Raw genomic sequence first — 23,004 nt, 5'->3', positions numbered from 1 at the left:
AAGCATAAATTCATCATGCTGCTCTCCAAACCACCTGCAGTGATACACAAACAGCCTGAATGCATCACAGTTGATAATCATTGCACCTGCAGAAGGTGACACAAGCCATAAAGATGATCCAAAACCAGATTTTTGCTCTTCAACCTGTAAAATAAAGTATGTCCTGCCTTTACCTGTGGCCGTGTTTCCCCTTGTTCATTGAGGTGATACCTCAAACACATGAACTGCCTGCCACACATTCAGCTTTCATACATGTAGCTGCCCAATGAGCTCTTCAGTCAATACTGTGGGCAAAATTAAAAACTGCAGGTAAGTACCAGATACGGTCATATGGACACTTCGATCCTTCCGAGTTTGGGGAGTGGTCAGCAGGGTACAGATAGGGCGAAGTTTATTCCTGCAGGACACGTTCAAAATAATGTGAGGCAGAAGGAAGCGGGGAGGGGCGAGCAGAGGGACTTTATAAAGGCAAACTGAAAGCGTCACTCAGGACGCACAAAGTGCAGAACAAAGAACACACGTAAACTGTGATTTTGAGTTCTTTTGTTGCTGTATGCGTCCAAATCGGAGAATACTTAACTGACAGTCTGCAGTTGCTGTTGTTTTTGGACGATGGAAGCTCTTAAGTTTGTAGTTGTGTTGTTGGTGTTCCTCTTCGTCCAGGTTGTCGGCGTGCTGGGAACTTCGCTCTCCAGCGAAGAAGACGAGATGTGGACAGCTGACAACTGGCAGGTAAAAGAACAATGTTTGAAGATGGATTCACTCTATAGTATTACAATATATAAGTTCCAAATTGGGTAAAATAACATTTCACTGCAAAATGTCGTGTAATATCTTGAGAAAGAATATTGCTGAGAAATGTATACTGTGTATAAGCTACACTTTCTGTGTACTTTTGTTATTTGCACACAGCGTATTGATATTGCAGATACTGTATTGGAAATTGGAAGTGTATAGGCTTATGGCAGTATTTAACTGTTTAGCTCGTTTTATGACATTCCTTTATTGCACCAAAGAGAACCTGCTTCATAAACGTGGATTATCTACTTTTCTACACCGCCATGACGTCCGAAATTAGCTTTAATGATTCTTGAATCTGAGGTTTATGACAATAAAGTTGTATCTCTAGCAAACATAAGTAGCTCCCCTCCAACAATATTTTCATGTGCACTTACATTTGTCTGACACATTTAAGCACCAAGGACAGCGGCATCCCACCTTTGGCTCGCAGATGATCTTTTTTTTTTTTTTTTTTTACTTTTTTTTGCAGTGCAACTTGGGGAAACGATCAACACCTCGAAAATAGCTTCAGTCTTTTCACGTTAATCTCCCGATGATGAAAGTATAAGCATGCAAGAAAAAAACCCTAATCTTTTTTTTTAATATCTAAAAAAGTTGTCGTAGGTGGTTGTCGACGAGAAGCTTCAACTAAATGGCTGTCAGGATAGTCACAAGAATTATCAACCGGTTTCTCCTTGATTTTAAGTTTATTTAAAAATCAATTAAGAAAGAAAAAGCATGTGAAGACATGTGAATTGAAGTCTTATTACCAAAAGATCCGAAAATCTTTTTAAACCACCTTTGTTGAAAGTCCCATGTTCCCTATAGTTATTCTCCAGACATTCAACATACAGGAAATGAAATAAAGGACCTGCCACCTGTTTACTGCAGGTAAAGTTAGCTACAGTAGCACGTGACACTTTCAGGAAACCTTAGAATATTGCAGTGTTTTAGTATTAATAATAGTATAAAAAATAACGTTTTAAAAATGATTGTTTTACAAAATGGGATTAAAGGTGATAAACTCCACGTCTTCTCTCAAAATGAATAAAAATTAAGTGTTTTTCTTTTTTTGCCATGTGTTATATCAGATTTGGTTGATCATAACTTCCAACATCTGTGGGAAAATACTACTGATCATTAATTATTTACTATTAATAATCATTTAGAGGTTGTGTGAAGCTGATTAAGAAAAAAAAATATAAGTAAAATATATTCAAGACCCCTAACTCTTGCTTCTTATTGTTGTGCTTTAATGATATCTGCACTCATCTGAATGTTGACAACTGAAGATAAAGTTAAGAGAACATTTAATTTATTTAAGTTATTTCAACTAAAATATGCATAGGTAGGGGAAATATGCTGGATTTTTAAAAGTGAGGTTGGGATGGATGGTGGCTTGCAATGTCCTCCCTCATTCCAAGAGAAAATGATCCTGTTTAGTAGTTTACTCATTGAGTTTAATTATTTTTAATTGAGCACCACCATTTCAAGTTCATCCGAAAGCAGGGACTGCATAATTTATAGGAGAAATAAAAATGTGTGTGTGTGTGTGTGTGTGTGTGTGTTTAGGGCTACGCTCTAGAGAGAGATTTAACTATGCATCTGGCCGAACTCATCAAGCGATCGAAAGCACAGCAGTTCCACGGCCTGATGGGTAGAAGTTTAGGTAAATCTTACTTTACCGTGAATCTATAATCATCATATTGTTTTGGTTTCAATTTTAACACATTTTGTTCTTCCTTTGTTGACTTGTGTTATATTACTGCAGACATCCATGGTTTCCTTTATTTTGCTTTTTATGACCACCAAATTAAACTTTTTATTCCCACTTTACACTTTCCAGGTAGATCTCAACCTGTTAGACTGGGCAGGAAACGTGAGTATAATGACGCCACAAGAGAGCTATGAATGTTGAGGCTATAACCAGTTTTAGAATAATCTGGAAATATTTCACCCTCATGAAGATTCTGTCTGTCTGTCTCTATTGTGCAGGAAATAAGGGGGACATGTTTGTTGGACTTATGGGCAAAAGGAATAAAGGAGAAGGTAAATTGAATTTATGCATACCATTTTTTATAGTAACTCATTTTCAAATGTTTTTTTTTTCTTCATTTGACCTTAAATTTATCAGATTTCAACTCCTGATTCTTATGTCTTGCTCTACTTCCTTTTTTTAGGTTCAGAAGAATGGCAATATGACACCTACTGAATATAGATAACTTCACAAATATAATCTCAGAATCAACTTTTCTTTTTCATATCCTGTCATCCACTGCGGGTCAATAGGACAGAGTTCCACACAGTCTGAAAAGGATAGATGGAGTTTCACAGTTTCAGCTGCTGTAAGTCACAGGCTTTAGTGCCAACTATCATTGTAGAGTTCGAACCAATGTTTTTAACAATGTTGAGTCTTACTTCAAACTTAGGACATGTAACTCTTGTGTCTACTAATGAGAAAGCTTCCATCAGTTAAATCTCCTAAAAGCTAACCACATTTGTTAAACGTCTTCATTCTGTTTTAACACGGTTAACCATAACATGGAATATTCATCTGGATGTATATGACCAATTGTTTATAACTGCCTTTTAAGATACATTTGATCAATGTTAAAGACAAATGATGCTCTAAGCTATTAACACCATGGTGACATTCTTATTGTATGTTGAAGATTAAGTAATAAAACATTTTTTTGTTCATGGGTTGTTCACAGTGACTGTCCTGATATAGATATATATATATTTATTATCTTTACATTTATTATAACTACTGTATTAAACATACAGGCAGATTAAACCTGCATTGTGTACTACCATTATTAAGTATTGCACCACTAAAAACATATGGGGGCAGATAACAGATAAAAAATTGATAAAAAAGTGTAAAGTCATAACAGAAGCAGTAGATGTAGAGAGGGGCAGCAGGGTGGTGCAATAGTCTTTACCCACGTCAGTGTCTGTGTGACTGGTTCTTTTGTCTCCTTGCTCCTGTGGCCCCAGTGAGATAAGCGGTTTTGACACTGATACAGAGATACATTCCCAGATGTGAGCAGTACTCTCTCTCTCAACCCCCCCCCCCCCCCCCCCGAAAAAAAACCCCCCCAAAACAAAACATACTCGATCATACATATCCAATTTCTCCCTTTGTTAATACCTATGAAAACAAATTTTAGAGTTCTAAAAGTGGGCTTCCTCATGTAAATGAGTACCCTACAAGTACAAGCTGAGATGGCCCAAATGACATCACTACGTTTTCAGGGATAAAATTCACTGACTTCTCTAAAACAGAACATGTGAACTTACTTTTATCATTTTATATTTTCTAGACGTATTTCATGTGAATTTGTCTTAAAGAGAGAGAAGGCGTCCAAACATCATCCGTCAAGACTCTTACACTGTTGCCATGGGAGACATCAAACACACAGATGACACATCAGAGAAGGCTTACCATGTTTCACCGTCTGCATTTATTGAACAGGGAGGATGGGGTAGAAGCAAAGTACAAGAGCACAACTGAGCTACATATTGATGCCACGCTACTTTTTGTCTGTTGTTGCTTTGAGTGTGGGAAGCAGGGTGCGGTGCTGCAGCACTACAGCAGCAGTGAACAATGGAAGGGGATGGGATGCGTCTTGTTTTCTCTAATAATCTGGCACTACTCAGGTTAATGTCAAGCAAGGTGAAGCTGCAAGTCTATAGCTGCCACTGGCATTGACGAAACAATGCAAGACAACAGGAGAAATGAATGAAAGAAGAAGAGACTTTCAGACCAATAAAGATGGATTTTTGGATGTTTTACATATTCAGGGCTGTTTTTAGAAAACGTTTTGTAATATTGTGTAATTCTTTTTTTTCCTTGTACCATTTAAGGTTACAACCAGGTCACTTTTCTGCTGCTCGAACAATGCAACATATACTCTGTTTCTCTGTACGTTAATATCTGGAAAAAAATGCAATCTTTAATTTTAAATACAAAATAATTTCCCCCTTTGCTATCATGCCTTTGCAGATAAGAGCTCAATGAAACTCAAATAAGAGTAGCTTAGCGTTGAATGGAAAATCATCATCATGGAATTTATTTTCCAAAACCAGATTGTGTGTTTTCAGAAAAATTAAGTGCACATATCTGTTAATAATGCACTTTAGAATTTCACAAAGAAAAAAACAAATCACTATTTACACTACCGAGAGTTGTGAGGGATTTCTGCCACTCACACATTTCCCACACAGGTTAAGTGTGAACAAGTGCTAAAAGGGAAGGTGCAGTTCCTGTGTGTATTGATTTGGAAACTAGTGGTAAGTGAGGTGACTCCCGAAGCCCCTCACATTAAAACACATGGACACAAACATACACCAACGGATTAGAAAAACCTATAAAAATATAAAACACAGATAAATAAATCAACAGATGGCATAAACAAATCATGAAAAAAAACACAATAAGAAACATCCTCAACATTACAGAATCTAAAGGCAACATTTCTTTGACTGTCAAAGAACACTAAACATAACTCAAGGCAGCAGAGGAAAACATCCCTCCACATGTTTAATTGTGATACAACATCTGGAAAAGAATAAAAAGGGCTGTGAAACAAAAGGGAAAACAGCTGATTCAATATGACATTGTTGTCTGCACACCTCCAATTTCACAGCCAGCTGCTGTCTTATTTCATGCACATTGTTAGGAATAGTTTGACAGTTTAAGGAAATATACTTATCTGCTACAGTTTATAGCTTGGCTAATCACAGCATGTAACTGGAAACAGTAGAAAATGGCTAACCTGGCTTTGTCATAAAGCTAACAAAATACACCTACCAGAACAAATAAAAGTCACTGATGGACATGGAGTGTATTGTGTTAACTCTAAGGAACTTGTTTTACAGGTGGAGATGTAAAAGGGCCAGACTAGCTGTTTTTGCAATGTTGTGCTATGCTAGCCAAATGCTTAACTTAGTTTTTAGCTTGCATATCTAAAGGGGAATGTTTTCTAACTCTAATGCTAACTTCTAGGGTTAATTTGCATATTGATACAAAATGAGAATGTCTTCTAAAAATGTCATCGCAAAATCATAAATTGATTAAAATCTGTTAGATTGTCAATGAAGTAAAATCTGTTACCAATCACACACAGAGGGTTGTTCAGAATATGAACATTATAAAAAAAACTGCTGCCAAACAGGCCACTACCAAAGCTTGTGCATTAGTTCCCATAATTGTGGTTTTAACAAGGAGTGACAATGTGGCAGAGTGACACGCTCTAACTGCTTCATGTCACCTTTGATTAAAGGAGACAAATCTGGGAAATGTGAAGGACTTCTGTCTTTGTCCTTGTTTAATGGTCGGCTTTGATTCTTCCTCCTGAGCCTTCCAAAAGCTTCTAGACATTCAAATCTACATAAACATTTGAGATAAATATGTGTACGCGTAGAATGGAATAGACATTCCTCTATCTGACTTTGTCTTTTATGTTCTACAGTTAAATAAACAGCATATAAATATCTTTTTGAAAATCTAATATTTAAAAAAAAAACACTCACAGCTACAAATATTCACATGTTAACATAGAATTTTAAAAGGAAGCTTAAAATGGGCCATATGAGCTTGAAAACAGTGGTAAACCTTAGAGGTAGAAAAAGTTGAAACATTTTTGAGAAATTTTACAAAAACCACAAAAAAAAAAGGAAACGGAAAAAACGTTTGAAAGCTCCAACACTCTGTAATTCTGACTCACTGTGAACCTTTTTCTCTTCAGAGTATGAATGTGGAGGTTAGAGAAACAACAAAGCCCCCCCTTCAGTTAAAAGGTTCTACAGAAAGAGAGGGAGTGACGTGTTGCCTGAACACATCACGGAAGATCAGTTGGTGACACAAAACTGTCTGAACGTAGCCAATGGCAGCTATAGCTTCCTGACCAATGATGAGCTGACGGGTGTGATGGGTTTTATACAAGAAACAATGAATGAGTTGGTTGCATGAAAATTGTTACTCTGTTTTCAAACAGCCAGAAAAAAAAGTCTTGAACCTCTTTTTCTTACATAAGAAGAGCGGTTAAATTTAGCTAACGGCGTAAACGATTGTAGGCAGACTTCCTTTGGTAGCTGAAGCTCTTTGTTCAAATTCTTCTAACTTATTCTATGCAAGCTCGTCTGTCAGGAGGAATATATTGTGTCTACAGCCTCACAGACTGTTGCTCCGTGCTAATTAGCTGGCTTGGACAAAGAGCATCAGTTTCCTTTTTCAGGAAATCAAACTACAACACTGGCTGCTAGCCTTTTCTCTGCTCTGCTCCAGCTAGCCGCAGTCAAAATGTGATTGGCTAAAACACGAGCGGTTTGTGACAACACTGCCGCCAGGACAGCGAAACAGGAACATACTGATCAGTGTTCCTTGTATTAGAACATTTATTCATATGATTATTATTCTACAAAACTGGATTTTGAGTCATCAGCTTCTTATTTAAGAGAAGTAACTTATTTCATTCAGGTCTGTTTAAATTCTGCGTATTTATTTTTTAGAAGCCCGTCTCTGACAGATTCAGGTACTTGCAAATTGTTGCCTTGATACATTCTCTCTGAAACGATCACGTTTGTAGGACGTTTATCAGTGTGTAACTGCTGAATCCAGAGTAACGTGCGTCAGTGAGTGACTGACTGCTGTAGCAGCTGAAAGTGTTTTGTACAGGAGTTTAGGCTCAGTGTCTGTGAGCATACCAGTGTGCAGAGGAGGATCAGTGTGTGTATATGCGGTTTTTGAAATTGTCAGTGTAAACGTTCCTTTACGAGCCTTTGGGCGGTGTCCATTTTAAGGCCGTGGGGTCGATGGTCTTTCCGTTACCGCGTTTGGTCTCCTTTGCCTTCCAGTCGTCGATAAGGTCCTATGGAAACAAAATGCACCTACGTTGACCACAGCAGAGAAAGGTACACAATACAGCCTGAAGTTGTTCATCAAGAGTAAATAGTTTGAACTTAAGTAAAGCGAGTGTAACCAATCAAATGTAGTGCTTCATTTCCTACCTGTCTCTTTAAAACAAGGTGCTTCCCCTTCCAGTATTTCAGCATCTGAAGCGATTGCAGAGTGCTGACAATATCCACCGGGTTCACTGCGGTCTCCTGACTGATCTCTGTGAAAACAACAGAAGTCAGAGGTATTGGATCAGGACGGTGTGAGTGAGAAGAATGAAACTCTTCCTGCATGTCATCCATTAAAGAAGACATATTATCCCCCTTTTCAGACAGTTTCCTTTGGTCTAAATGAAACATCTGTGCTTTGTATATAATATACGTTATATAATATATATAACATGAATCAAGCACCAGAGGAGGTTTGTGACCTCTGGTGTGGCTCTCTCAGAACGCTCCGTTTTGGTGTGTGTCTCTTTAAATACAATGACCATACAATGATTTAGCAGGCACCATGTCTATAATACCCACTGTCTTATTGGCAACTATTTTCAGACTTAGATGCCAGCTAATGTGTGGGATCTAAAACTAGCATGAGATCATTTTGAAGAAGCATTGGACTCTTATAAGCTCATGGAAATGGAAGTTACATATTCAGATGGGAGAAAAAAATAACCTAGTGTTTATTCCCCCCATTCTTTTTAACAGATTCATTGTTGTGCTACTTTCTTTTCAATGTAGCAAACAAGAACATCACAAAGGTTTTGATTAAAGGGCCTTTGTGCGATGTTTGCGTATCTCTACAGAACTGCAAGCGTGAACCTTGTAAACACTTTAAAACCCTTTTGAATGCAGACTGAGGTCCTCAGGGAGGTTCTTTTGCAATGACATCCTCCTCAATTCAAAACAGCATACATCATATTTGACAAAATTCACACAAAAAAAAGAAGAAGTAGACAAAAAGAGGTTTGGGCTAGAAGAACACAATGTTACAACCAAATGATTAGCTGTGTCACACTGTCATGGTTACGGCCCACCTTAGAGATTTTGCTAACTCTTTTTCAATGTAGCAAACATATTTGTTTTGCTTTTGAAGTCATTTAAACTCAGATTTACTCCTTCCATGTTACATACAATGTGACTAACGTGGTCGAAAGCTTGAAGCGAAGGCTGCCTCATCCGTTTGTTCTTAAATATCGATTGGGTAGGAGGAGTACTTGCTAGCTGTTAGCTGTGAGAAGCACAGACACACACAGTCTGCCTTTGTCAGGAGGAATATCAAAGCACGTCCCTCTCCCTGAGGAAACAACTACTTCACTAATACTAGCATCAAGGAGACTTTCTCGTTGTTAAGTGGTCGCCTGTTTAAAATGTTTTTAACATACCAATGAACGACATCTGTTTTGTTCATTGACGGGTGGTGGCAGTAATGCACAGCACATGGTAGAAATGCAAAACAACAAAAGGAGAAAGTTAATCCAAACACAGTTGTCATCAATGCTGCATTAAAAACATTTGAAACAACAACTGGCTTTAAATTCTATACGAGTAACAAGGAAGTATATTAAACATGTTAGCTCCGCATGGAGGATGGAGACAACAGGCTTTAGTTGGAAACACTAAATGTTAAAAAAAAAACTTTGTTGAGCAAAAAAAGAACTTTACAAGGCTCGGTTTCTTTTCTCAGCCGACAGTTTTTCCCACCAGTGATTTACGACACTGACAGTGTTTCTCCATTTGAGACGCTCCGCGGCAAACTCGCGAGTGTGTGATCCAGCTCTGACCTTTGATGGAGATCTCTTTGCCCTGAAAGTTGTTCAGGTAACGCAGAAGCACCTCCTTCCAGTAACTCCTGTAGCTGATGAGGCCGAGGTCAGACAGAGGGCGCTCCGGTGAACCCACCTTCTCCTCCACCTTAGACAGCAGGTAACCTTTAAGAGACACAGCACATAGAGCTGTATGAAGACTGTAGTGTCCCATTCCGTCAGAAACACGGGCACAGATTTATATCATACTAAACCTACTAAATCCAGGTTTGTGAGTTCTTAAAATTTTCTTTTTTCATTTGAAAAAGCTAAAAATCATTTTCACTGCACAGAATGGTCACTATTGAACGGACTTCCTTGATCCACTTTAAGTGATTTGTCCGTTGATTGTCCCCCCTTCCCTCTGGGACTCAGGAAAGGCGGGTACAAAAAGTCTGAGCGTCTTTGCCCATAAAGATTTTTCCAAGATATTTCCTTTGTTTAAAAATAAACAAACAAAAAAAAAAAAACTTTCATCTACGACAAGATCTGAACAACAAAACTGGAGAGCTTTACTCTCGTGTGATCGTCCAGACATCAAGCCAGAAGAAAACAAACAACAGGGAGAGGGGGCATTTATCAATAAAAGCAGGTTTCCCTCTTCAGATTGGCGAGTGCTGCTGACTTTGTGACAGAAAAGCTCCTGGCACACACAATGACACAAAAAGGCAGCCTTGTACTTACTGAAGTCTATGAGCATCTTGCCGTAGCCTTGCCTCATGTACTGCGGCATGGTGAGGATGCAGGACACATTGTAGTTCAGGAAAGAGTTCTTCTCCTGAAAATGAGACATGAATCCAGAAATCTGATCTGATGGAATTCGATGAAACAACTGTTGATTCTTTTGTACTCAGTTCTTGCTCATACCTTCCTCGGGTAAACTGATAGACTCAGTAAAACATGTCCCAGGGCCATAGGCAGTATCGTAAATATAAGCTGCTACTCAGTGTTTTTTTCACATCTCACTCTCAAACCAACGTGTCACGTCTTCACATAATTAATATTACATCTTGCCTAGAACATACCCCCAACCCCGGAGAGGTCAACGACATAAACAATACATTAAGTTTAACTTCCATAAAATCTGGAATATAAATTACAAGGGAATATAAGACACAGTTTGCTTTTGGTGGTCTCCCACAACAGCAAAGTCTGTAGCGAGAATAAAAATAGACCTGCACAAAAGACTCAGCAAAGTCTACACTGTGCAGCTCCTACTAGTTTCAGTAGGGTAGTCGGGCTCTCGGCCGACGGTGAAATTTGTGACGTACAGAATCTCGTCAATTGAGTTTTGCGTCTGCTGGTAACTTGTTGACTTTAAATGAGGGGTCTTTTAATCAAACCAGCACGCCACAAGCTTTCTTTAATGACAGCACACCATCGTTTACTTATAGTAAACCATTATGACCGGATGCAAAGAAAAGATGGTAAAAATGTGGCGCTTCCAGCCTCGTCGGCGTCGCTGTGTTTCCTGATCACACACTGCACCATGATGTGTGCAGTGTGTGATGGTGCGTGCTGCACTCACAGTAATGAGTCAGTATTTTTCACTGGTATATTGTGTGTCGGTAAATAGGATGCAGTTAACTTTCTATATGAATAAATAAACAAAAGTGTGTCTTATACACCAGACTTTACGGTACACCAGGAATAAATGTGCTGCCCTTGCCTATTTTCTTGTACGCTAAAATCTGGATTTTTTTTTTTCCCTTTCTTTCAAAAGTGCTACAGCTGTTATTGGCTCCCAGTTTACCTTGGAGAAGTATCCCACCAGGTGGCACCCTGTGTTGTCTGCTTCGGTCATGACATAGAAAAGGAAAGGCTCGACGTCGTAATACAGAGTCTTGTGGTCCAGAAACAGTTTTGCTAGCAGACACAAGTTCTGACAGTAGATCTATGGAAAAGAGCATCAGTGGCGTTATAATCCATCCGAACATACAGGAGAGACAGCTGAGCAGACCCACACAGACAGATCTGTATCTCTTTAGCTCTCTAAATGTCAAAGATACCGACCACGATTCAAGCCAATGAGGTAACACCAGAGACAACCAATCAGACGTGTTACTTTTTTTTTTTCACTTTCACAACCAGTAAAGACGGCTCACTTGACGGAAGTATGAACATTTTCTACAGGACTTATTTTAGGTGTTAAAGGGCCTTGTTCTTCACAAGGGGAAGAACTACTTGTTTGACTTTAATATGATCCAATAAAAAATAAAAATAAAAAAGCATCTCCTTACCTTGTTCTTCTTTCCGTCCACCTCAAAGACGGAGATGTTCGCCTTCCTGTAGATCTCGTCCCCTGGAGGATGCTTCCACACGCACTTTGCCTTAATGCGATATAAGCAAGAAGTGTACAACGTTTAGTTTCATATGGTGCTCATTCAACTCATAAGAACTCTTATTAAAGTTACAGTGACCTCCGTTCTTTGAGTGTGGGATGAAAAGGGTGTGTGTGTGTACATATATATATATGAACCAGTCTTGAAACTCCAAACCATTTAAGGGTCTCTTATTGCTTCTCTCACTCCACTATGATATTGGTGTGAAATGCATCAGCAGGTCAAAGTTATACAGTCTATCTAAAGCAGAGTCTGCATGATCTAGGAATAACATTATGAACAGCCTTAGGCACCGGCATCGTGAGTTTAGAGTTTGAACTGCTGCAATCGCTCAGACTCATTTTATGCCGCGGTCCATTTTCCCTTTGACACTTCAATGTCACTGACTGGAAACGGTTTTGGTTATCAGTCAGAGACACTTGAGCTAAATTAACCCCCATCATACCAAGGCGCTGAAAGTCTTTCCTGGTGTTTTAGCTTTCTTTTTTAATGTAATAAGAGGACAAGAATTCCTGATCACAGAAATGATGAAATATTAGGATTTCAAAATGTCAAACAGCAGCCCACTACTCTTTACACCACATACAGTATATAAAAGTATTTTTAAATGATGGAAAATTAAACTGTAAAGGGAATCGTTATATCAAGGCCACAAGCATTGAACAGGAGAAATTAAAGTGAGATTTAAAAAAACCTAAATATCATGACAGGAAAACAAGAAAAGTTAAAAGCTGTTAAAGTCCAACTTTATTTCAGTTTGAATCCAGAGCTCTCGACCTCAACAAAACAATGTTTAGACTATTTTAAAGGTTTAACAGCCCCATCCTGTTCATCTGAAGTTAACCTGAAGAAGGCAGACACACTCAAATCTAACAGGGCTGTGTCAATCAATCAATCAAACTTTATTTCTATAGCACATTTAAAACAACCTTGTTTGTTCAAAGTGCTGTACAGGCAAAAAAGCAAACTATAAAAGACAATAAAGCAATAAAAATACAATAAACAGGAGCATGAAATAAAAAAAGACGTCAAGCTCAGCTTGTATTAAAGGCCAGAGTGTGTGTGATCGTCTTCGTGAAAAAACAACACAATTAACCAATTAACCAACACAAATAAACTTGGATCCTTGCCTCCTGTTCAGCTCACTCAGTTAGCTCCTCATAAGGAGGCTACAGAGCCCACTACTCTTTGATGCACGTCTATCCCCAAATCCACATTTCTCTTTAGCTGTCCTATCAATAAATACAAACAATCTTTTACCAAAACATTAGACATGTAGAGCACGTCCTCACTTAAGGTGAGAGGGCTCCGGCCTGTCCTTCTGTCTAATTCTCAAGTGCAAAAGGGCACTGAGGCCGACTTGTAACCACTCTGTGAGTACACTAAATCTGCACACGCTGAAGTGTGAGAGCAAGATAGACTGGAACAAATCATCTGGCTAATGGCTGTTGTGTTTATTTACTGCCTGTTTGTACAGTCGTTTGTATTCCAATTAAGAGTCCACCAATAATCTTCAAACCCTAAGAAACATCAAAATGTTCAATATTTTGTTAAAATGTAATACAAAGTTACAACAATAAAGTAATGGCTTCCTTAAATGGCTATGCTCTATATCTAGTGGTGTCTTGCTACAGCAATTCAAGGATTGAAATGTTAAGATTGACCTCCACAACATCAAAGTTTTTTAATATATATATATATAAATACTAACTTGAAATTTTGTGCCTTGCAAAATCCAAAAAGTCGTCTTACCATATGCCTGCGCAGAATAGTCTGGCTCTTCATATACTTGAGGCAGAATTCACACATGTAGAGCCTTCCCAGGCGAGCGTATTCCTCTGGGTACGGAGAGTGATACCAAGTGTCCAGCTCGTAGCGGCCAAACACAATGGTCTTTATCATGTTGCTGCCCTCCGACACCTGGCCAGCAAGACGGAGCTTATCCTGTACAGATGAAAGGAGAGGATGGTAAGGGAGATGGGGAATGGAAAAGGTGCAAGGAGGAAAGAAAGAAAGAAAGGAAGAAAGGGAAGGCAAGCAAGCAGAGGGGACAGAGGAGACGAAAGAAGAAAAGCCATTATTAAAAGAAAGGGTTCAGGTAAACCAAAGAGCACGCCAAGAAAGTCCTCAGTGGAGGCAACCATGCACAACAGATTTGAAATATAAATCCATTAAAAAAAATATGGGAAGCAGAATATTTATAAGATCTAATATGAAGGTGAAAATGTTTCTCTTTTCAATGACAAAAAATATAACAGTTCATAAATAATAGCTAATTTTCACTACCATAGCAATCTTCGAACCTGAATATAAATCACAATACAACAAACAGGAAGTGATGCTCCAAACTACCAAAAATATCTCTGACTCCCCCTGTGGCTGCAGAGGAGGGTTACCAGACTGAAACAGAGAAGAAGAGGAATAATGCAGGAAAAAAAGAGGGAGACAAAAAAACAAAGGGAAGAGGACACGGTAAGGGAGGGAGGTGAGGATGAGTTTTCTCTCTTACAAGGTCGTCCGAGGCACGTGCCTGCGCTTTCCTGAACAGCTCGAGGTCGTAGTCACTTGTGATGTTCTCCAGCAGCGGCTCCCTGTTAGCTCCGTGGCTCTCATGGTGCTCCTAGAGGTGTGGGACAGAATCAAAAAAAAAAAAGAGGAGAAGACAGAAGTTGGACTTATGTACAGTAAGACATTAAGAATTCACATGGATTTTTGTTTCAAACCAACTTACCATGTACTTTTCCTTCTGCTCCTTATTAAGACCAGAGTTCCTCTTCCTCCTCAGCTCTGTCACCTTCTCCTTGTAGCGCAGCTGGCGGTCTGTGGGCGCCTGAGGACCACGAAGAGACGACTTTACGCTTTCATTTTAAAAACTTTAATGAACAGAAATATTACTCAACATGATTTGATTATAATAATAAAATGAAGATCAATCAATCATTATTTATATAGGACCAATTCGTAACAAAAGAGCATACAGGTGTTTAAGGGCATTCACTGTAAAAATCTGCACTGGTGTTCCACAGGGATCTGTACTTGGACCATTTCATGTTTTAAAATCATATCGTTAGGGTGTGAAAATAAAACATGAGGTTCCACTCATGTTCTATTTATAACACTCAACATTGGCCATCAAAGATAAAACGTGGATTTTTACAGGCTGCAATGGTCTGCTGTTCCAAGTCTACATAACTTTAAACCATTACATCAGTTCAAGGCAGGCCGAAGGCTTCCTGAGTACACTTAGTAATTCTGAGTAGAATTTAGTCGTAAATGTAAAGGAGAATGATCAGACTGATTATTCTGTAGCCACATATTTGTGAGTTTTTAGTAGATGTGTGCTGCCTTGTTTGGGTATACATTTCATTTTATGTAGAGGTATTTTATAAGATATGTCATTTGAGGTGCTTTTTAAACATCAGGACCAAGCAATGGATACATGAAATAGAGTTATAAGTTTGACTTAAAAGGTCATCTCTAAGTTGTCTCTGAGCACATTTCAAATAAATATATTAATTAAACCAATGCGGGAGGATGCCTTCCACAGTCTGTCAGGACGACTGCCCCTGAAATCCTACTGATCTTGTAGTTAACAAAGAAGATTGATTGAAGATGAAGTGTTTGTTTTTTTTTTACACATACAGCTCATCCTCGAAAACTTCTGGAGTTTTTTTTCTCCCCCGGAGTTTTGTGCAATACAAGGCTTGTGTGACTCAACCTGCAACAACCTGTCAACACTTATCCCTGAGGAAGCACCACAACTCAGGTTTGACCCCTCTTTGACCCCCCCCCCCCCTCCACACACACACAGGCACAAGGAATAAGCATGATGCATTGCAGATGCGATCGAGGAAAGTTTATTGTGTAGTTATTGCTCCTGAATTGATTGGTAAAATTGAGGAAAAGCACCATCTTTAATTGGATTCACTCACTAAATTCGGTTAATAAAGAGAATACCGTTAATATTCTGCACCCTAAAAGAAACATACACACGTGTATGTGTTTACATGTGTCTGTCTGTTTTCTGTTTCATAATGTGTCACGTCTGTCTGCTGCACTCTCTCGTCTATATATAGGTGTATGTGAGCTTTTGTATTACCTGGCTTCTTGTGGAGTGTCTGTTCTCGTCCTGGCGGTGCGACAGCGTCCTCTCGTCGGCCTGTTTGTCGCGCGTCGATGCCTTGCCCTAGCAAAACATCAACACTTGTCTACCACCAAATGACTCACAACCAACCCCCGCAGCAGCGACATTTCAGCAACCACCTCCGTGTTGGTGGAGGTTTTTTCGCTGCTTGACAACTTCAATTCTACACTGTGAGTTTCCTTGGGTTTCACCACTAAACACAGTGTGGCATCTTTGTTTGCCAAAGAGCAAAAGTGAAAAAAAAAAAAAAAAAAAAAAGCTCAGAGAATTTTGAAGAAGCTAGACGTCAGAAAAATATAAGAAAAGAAAAACTAAGAAATTGTAAAACACTTAAGAGCATTTCATAGTCAGAGCTTTGTATTGGATATTTCTTTGTTTTAAAACTCTGTCTGTCTGTGTGTGTGTGTGTGTGTGTGTGTGTGTGTGTGTGTGTGTGTGTGTGTGTGTGTGTGTATACAGTACCTTGCATTCATCAGCAGAGAGGTTGTGATAAAGAGGACATCCTGATATGGAGAAATGTCTCTCATGCCTCCCTGTCAGATGACCTGACAGAAAAAGACAATCTATAATTCAATCTGAATTTTTTTCATATAATGCAAATTATAACAAAGACAATTCAGGTTGGTGCCTAGTAGTTACATACATGAAGCAATAACAAATTCTGCAGTGACGTTTGCCCTCACCTAATGAGTTGCAACCAGGCGTGGGACACTTCATGTTAAAGTTGTAGCTTTCATGGAAGCGCCGTCGTTTGGGCCGATGGGAGAGATCGTGGGCGGCAGCCTCTTTGAGTGACAGCTCTTTAGCTAATCTCTCGTCCTCCTCTTGTGAAACTACAACATCATTGCCTGAAGACACGTGGTCGTTGCTGGGACTTGAGACCTCGATGTCCGACTCGGAAGATGGCGCGTTGCCGGTTGGGGTGCGAGGAGGGGTCTCGTCACGATCCACCCCTCGCTTCTGGTCTGCTGAACAAATCAGGACCAAAGGACAGAGAGTAAATAACTGCAAAAATAGTTACATAAACATACCACACACATTAAAAATTATCAGTTATCGTGGCGCCGTGGCATGTAGCGAGGATATGGTACTCGCGCGGGCGGCCCGGGTTCGCGTCTGGCCTGTGGCTCCTTTCCCGCATGTCTCTCCCCACTCTCTCCCTGATTTCCGCCTCTATCCACTTTCCTCTCTATAATAAAGGCCAAAAATAAATCTTAAAAAAAGTAAAAAAGAAAACAAACAAACAAAGAAAAAAAGTATCAGTTATTAAAAAACTGTCTATCTAGAATTTCAAAGTATATCCCTTCTCCTAATTTAATTTTTTAGATGTTTTATGTGTTTTTAAGGACTAGTTTATCCTTTTAAACTCTGTAGCACTTCGGGGATTGATGAATATAAAGTGCTTTACAAATAAAATGTATTATTATTATTATCCCGAGGTTCAATGTTGTGAAAATATTGGACAACCATTCTGTAATACAAGTATCTAAACCGCCACACATCATTCTTGAGCAAAGTCCCTGAAGGCTGCAAAACCCCCCCCCCCCCCCCCCCCCCCCCCCAAAAAAAAACACCCTCCAGTAAAAGCTGCTCGGGGATACATCTAATGGGAAAGACTGGTGTCCCTGCAGCAGAGGATTTTTTTATTTTATTTAGCTCAGAGCTGACAAGTGAAACAGTGGATGTCAGCAGGGCAAATCCTCTCTTTTATTTTCAGTGACACTGGGCAATAAAAGACGTCCGGCAAACTTTGTATTGATGTCAATGCGAGACAAATACAGTACGTCCCTCATAATACCGATAGCATTTTTAACCAAACGTTTCTGTAAAACATTGTGGTTTTCGAGCAAACAGAGAGGACCCAGAGATCATAGTGACAAACTGAGTTGTATTACATTGTGAACGCTATAATAAAAGCGGTTGGGTTTTGTTGCGTACGAAACAGCCACAGTTTTACACAAGCACTGTGATGGTGGTGAATCGTTACTTGTTTTTATTTTTTCCATTGTGAGTACATTTGCAAGATAAATGCTAACCCTCTGTAGCAGAAAGATATTGGAAAGAAGGACCACATGGGGATAACAACAACAACAACAACAACAACAAAAAAGAGCTAAATTAATCAAAACATAACACAGCAGGGTCACACTCAGTATTATTTGTTTCAGGGAACTACAATGTTCACTGTCGAGGTAATCATTTGTAATATCACAGATTGTGTTTGCTTTGATTGATACAGATTACCATTTCCTACAAAATCGTGTTATAAATGATCCCATTGTGTAAGGAAGTCTAGTCCAGGATGTGTACTGATGTCAATTTGGCTTTTTTTTTTGTATAATTAGGAACACACTGTGATCACAGGCAGAGCTCATGAGATCACCTGAGCAGCATATCAATGAACATATGAAACATGCAGATAGATTTCCTTTCTTCCCCGTTCTCTCTGCAGCTCACACTATCTTTTCTCCACTCCCTTCAGCTTTCTTTTGTCTACTTATCCGTCTATATATTTACTCTTTCATCATTTGTAACCTGACTTAACTACTCTGTCTAATTTTCATCCTCCCTCTTTTTCCATCTTCTTCCACTCTGCCTTTGCTTCTACCCTTTTGTGACAGATTCCTCCATTTCATCTGACAGCCAAGAGGGTGTGCTTAAAAAAAAACACAAACAGTTTTTTGTGCTTAAAGATTTTTTTTTTTTTTTTTTAAGTAATCCTGAGGTACTGCATAAGTCGAATTTCTAAGACGTGCAGAAACACTATTGGTCTTACCATTTGCCTCGGTATCTGAGCCAGATGACCTGCTCTGTCGCAGCGGGTATTTTTTGGACGTGGTGTTTATCACCCCCTGCTGGCTGCGTGTGATTCTGCGTCCAGAGGAGAAGACGGATGCTGCCACTGCTGCTGCTGTCGACTCTGCTGCTAGATCCAAGCTTTCTTCCGGAACCCCCGCGGGAGGAGAACTGCTCCGTAATGAGCTGCAATTATCTAAAAAGGAAGAGACGGCTCAATGAGCTCCAATCTGGTTTTAAGTACAAAACAAACAAGCTAATTATTTACATAACCTGACAACATGAACTAGTTTGATCACCATAAACATTTGTTGTTTGATATAGATTAACACACTCAGAAATATATGTACTTTAATTATGACTACTATTCATTGCTTGCGTTTTTTTATTTTGATTTCAATTACCAATGTATTCATTTTTGAGGGGGATATTTCTTTTTTTTATTTGCACCTGTGACCTGACTGCCGTCAGTGCTGAAGTGAAAAAACTGCTCAATAGATTGCTTCGTTGATAACACAACATACATACTACTGTACTTCTTCTTTTAGATTTTTTTTCTTGTACATAACCACACTGAAGCTCTTATGGTTTTAGATGATGAGAGATTAAATTAGACAACAATCAGTTGGTAAAATGATATTAAAAGTCATACGATGCTGCTTCTCTGCTTGATTGTCTCAATGAAGTTTTCTAAAAATATTAGCAGAGAGTTTAGATAGTTTACAACCACAGAACGGACATTTGAAAAGTGACTATAACTGAATAACTCCAAGGAAACATGGTAAAAAGAAGATATATTTACTTGTTGTGAGCTGTTTCAATGGTTTTTGAAGAGAAACATCCTGCTACATAAAAATAAAGCTGAACCTCTGAGTTCACTCTTTTGGTTTAAACTGTAGCCTCTGTACTGTTTCAAGCGTGTTCATGGACTACCAGAGCTTTGCCAACTTCTCTTGCAAACAAAAAGCAAACGGAAACAGTGTCATCCCTTCTTTCTCTGCTGTAAATCCCCTCCGGCAGCCACAACAGAAAGAGGTCACACAGGGGGTGGAATAGGGTTTGTACGTCTGTTGTGGGGGAAGGTCACACTGTCTGAGCTGAACCCATTCAGGCTTTAAGGCTGCCAATATACAAGAGCCACTGCTGAAGTGTGGGGGGCTGGTATACTCAGTAAAGCATCCTCCTCATTGAAATGACACACAAACAAAATAAACAAGCACGTCCATGTAAAACAAAAGTGTGTATGTAAAGAAGTACATGCCACTGAAACAAAAAGAAAAATATAGAAATGGACAATAATTTGTTGCTTCCTAATTTGTAAACTTCTGTCAATTCAATCTGTCACTAAGACTTTGCCATTGATATTAACTTGATTCAAAATAAAATGTTAACAACATAGTATAATAAATATATAGCAACAACAAATACGAAAATATAAAAGATAACCTTTTCGTAAATTGTGTATTTAGTTATCATGTATCTTTCGTTATACCTCCGCCACAATGAGGATCTGATACTTCCAAGAATAAATCACTATTATTAAAATAAGCACACGTGACAACAATATTCTGGTAAAACGTTAACCCAAGCCATGACGTCGACACATGTAAGAACTACAAGGATTTTTTTGAAAGAATATAAGAATTAGCATGTAGGCTACTGACGCTAACCTATGATGTCATTTAGCCCTTTCAAAGCTAAAAGTACCGTATGAGTTTTATTATTTCACAATGTATGGTATACGCTGTGCTCTTCCCTATACAATAGCCCTCATTCGGGTCCGTTTTTTGTCTTTACGATAGTTAATTATCAAAAATAAAACTTTGCATGTTTACCTTGTGAGCCTCGGCTGAGGCGTAGTGACGCACGAGTCAGTCGTGTACTGCTGCGCCTGTGCGCGCTCTCGGAAGCTTCTGTGTGCTCGAGATCGGCGGAAAAATCCGAGTCCTCCGTCCCATCCGAGCTGCTGCCTGCTGTCCTCTGGAAACAACAACAACAAACACTCAGCTTGATCACATAAGTGACAAATGCCGCCTCAGATGCACACGAGACATGGTGTCAGACTGACTGAAGTAAATAAGGTGTTTGTTTGTTTGTTTTGTTTGTTTTATTACCAGCGGATAATTCAACAAAGATCCCATTCTGGGGGAGGAGCGTCACCTCCTCTACATCTCCTTCGGAATTGTACCCCCTCTTTTACGATAGACTGTCAATAAAAACTCAAAATAACCCGATTCAGCACGCACGACGATTACATTTGAATGAATCTATTGAATCAGATCATGTGTCTAAAATCCTGAATTCACCTTCCGAGTGAATTGCCAGTCTGTCGCCAATTAAATAGACAAAATATTTAGAAGACCCGAGTAAAACGCCCATCACTTCACAACATAAAATAACAAATTAAATACTCGGTAACTTATGAAGAGACTCAATTAAAATCAAAATCGCCTGACTGGGATGCTAACGATACAAACACGGGATGAATGGGGCGATGCTGAGGCGTATATAGGGGTTCACCCTATACACCACAAGAAACCCAAATCCGACAAGGTGGGGGTGGGGAAAGGGGCCTGAGAGCATTTGCATTGAAAAAAATGTCGGAGCTCATTCCCTGCTCTAAAATAAAACAATAGCCCTTATTAGACATGACATGTCTTCTTACAATTACACTCCTCAGGTAAAAGAGTAGTAAAATAAATATCATTCGCTGCACATAAGTTATTGTTTGTTTGTTTTTAATCAGATTTTTTTATCTGATATCTATTACTACAATTCACTTAACAAACACTTTACCCAAAGCGTATATTATTAATATTAGTAAATAAATGAGACATCATGAATCAGACTCCTTAAAAGTGACACTAACATGTAATGATCGCAGTAATTAGACAAGAACAGTAAGACAATCTCACTTCAGGTAGCACAGTTCTTCGTGCAAGTGTGCATAATAAAGTCAATTACACGGCACCTGAACACGTTTCACTCAGAAACTAAATTAGCTTTATTGGCCATGTGCGAAATATATATGAACTTTGTGCTCTATGTATAAGTATTAAATATATGTAAAATAAATATTATGTGTTCAGGAGTGATGAGGATGGTGTCATTACAATGCTTAATCATTACTCATGTATTCTTTAAATAAATAAAATATGACCATAAAAATGCGGTAAAAAAATAAAATAAAAATAAGAGCTATACGCCCCCCTCACTGTAGCGTGAACCTTAAGCGCACGTTTCATTTGAAAAACTTCACAACATGAGGCGGGGCATATATTTACATATGACCAATTACAAAAGGGAATGGGCGTGGTCTAAGCTGCCCTAACCAATTACCGCAACCCTTTCCCCGACGCTGTCCAATCTCAGCCTTGTTTTGGTGCGGAAGCTCATTCCATCCCCGCGCTCAAAGAACAGCTTGTTCTCTTAGTTAGAGCGCCGTTACCGACACTTACTAACTTACTCTCACCAGCTGAAGAATCAATATACTAAACTTACAAAACCCATATTTTCAAGCTCCTTTCACTCTACAGGAGGAACGAAACTTCATGAACAACACCATGTATGCAATGATATTAAGCTAGCGTAGCTTTTTAGCAAAACACGTATTGTACACTATCCTCCATGAACATACATATTCATCTAAACATACATTAATAAATCCACATAATGTAAAATCAGATGCTGTCCTAGGTTGATCGAAAGCCGCTTGTTTTTTACCTCTTCGCTTGGCAACAGTATCTATGACGTTATGTTGTGAAGTGTCCGACATGCAGTCTGCAGCAAACAGCCGCCTTACCTTTCTACGGGGCATTTTCAAAGGTTTTACGCGTCTCCACTGGAATACTGGGGCTCTGTAGTTCAGGGGAAAACAATCGTAACTTGTATAAATAAGCAGAGCCAAAAACACTGGCTTTTGGTATGAGCAAAGTCAGCTGAAAAAGGCGCATCGATTGCTCTTCACTTCCCTGTTGGCACGGCGCAAGCTCGCGACAGTTGGCTGGAGGGTCCGTCGACAAAATACTTCCGTGTGGAAAACACTGTTGCAGTCGCCGTTTGATTAAGTTATTTAATAATGTGTGTTTATGTGTTCGAGCCCCAAAATGTTAACATTAGGGATAGTATTGAGTTGTGAAAATTTAGTTACTAATTAGTACCGGGTTAACGCTCGTGAGAATCGGACCAGCTGGCTACAATCCCTAAATTGTCAAATGTGTGACACAACTATGAAATG

General features: G+C 39.1%; 2 protein-coding genes across 4 annotated transcripts; one reads left to right on the top strand and one right to left on the bottom strand.

Annotated features, from left to right (window-relative positions):
- Positions 1 to 330: 330 nt before the first annotated feature.
- On the top strand, positions 331 to 3,586 carry LOC306837693 (uncharacterized protein; the record flags this gene model as incomplete). The annotated part of the gene is made up of 6 exons (XM_079365439.1): positions 331 to 420; positions 664 to 732; positions 2,353 to 2,449; positions 2,627 to 2,659; positions 2,776 to 2,829; positions 2,961 to 3,586. 6 exons carry the CDS (start codon positions 331 to 333, stop codon positions 2,990 to 2,992), a joined length of 375 nt encoding a protein of 124 aa, XP_079221565.1. The 3' UTR covers positions 2,993 to 3,586.
- Positions 3,587 to 4,228: 642 nt separating this feature from the next.
- LOC306838439 (histone acetyltransferase KAT7-like) lies at positions 4,229 to 22,994 on the bottom strand. 3 transcript variants are annotated; one of them, XM_079366627.1, is made up of 15 exons: positions 22,570 to 22,994; positions 20,603 to 20,747; positions 18,748 to 18,963; positions 16,655 to 16,939; positions 16,434 to 16,516; positions 15,927 to 16,013; positions 14,559 to 14,657; positions 14,358 to 14,447; positions 13,580 to 13,771; positions 11,726 to 11,815; positions 11,239 to 11,379; positions 10,170 to 10,263; positions 9,465 to 9,611; positions 7,795 to 7,901; positions 4,229 to 7,655 (listed from the first exon to the last, which is right to left on the bottom strand). In XM_079366627.1, the coding sequence occupies exons 1-15, from the start codon at positions 22,582 to 22,584 to the stop codon at positions 7,557 to 7,559; spliced, it is 1,890 nt and encodes a 629-aa protein (XP_079222753.1). In that variant the 5' UTR covers positions 22,585 to 22,994; the 3' UTR covers positions 4,229 to 7,556. The 3 variants fall into 3 exon arrangements, with proteins under 3 accessions (XP_079222753.1, XP_079222752.1, XP_079222751.1); XM_079366626.1 differs by having other exon boundaries at positions 14,337 to 14,447; positions 16,655 to 16,936; XM_079366625.1 differs by having other exon boundaries at positions 14,337 to 14,447; positions 22,570 to 22,993.
- Positions 22,995 to 23,004: the final 10 nt, after the last annotated feature.

Source organism: Symphodus melops, assembly GCF_947650265.1.
Source record: "Symphodus melops genome assembly, chromosome: 17".
NCBI classification, from domain to species: Eukaryota; Metazoa; Chordata; class Actinopteri; order Labriformes; family Labridae; genus Symphodus; species Symphodus melops.
The sequence above is the reverse complement of the archived record's forward strand: the minus strand, read 5'-3'. Positions and strand labels throughout refer to the sequence as shown.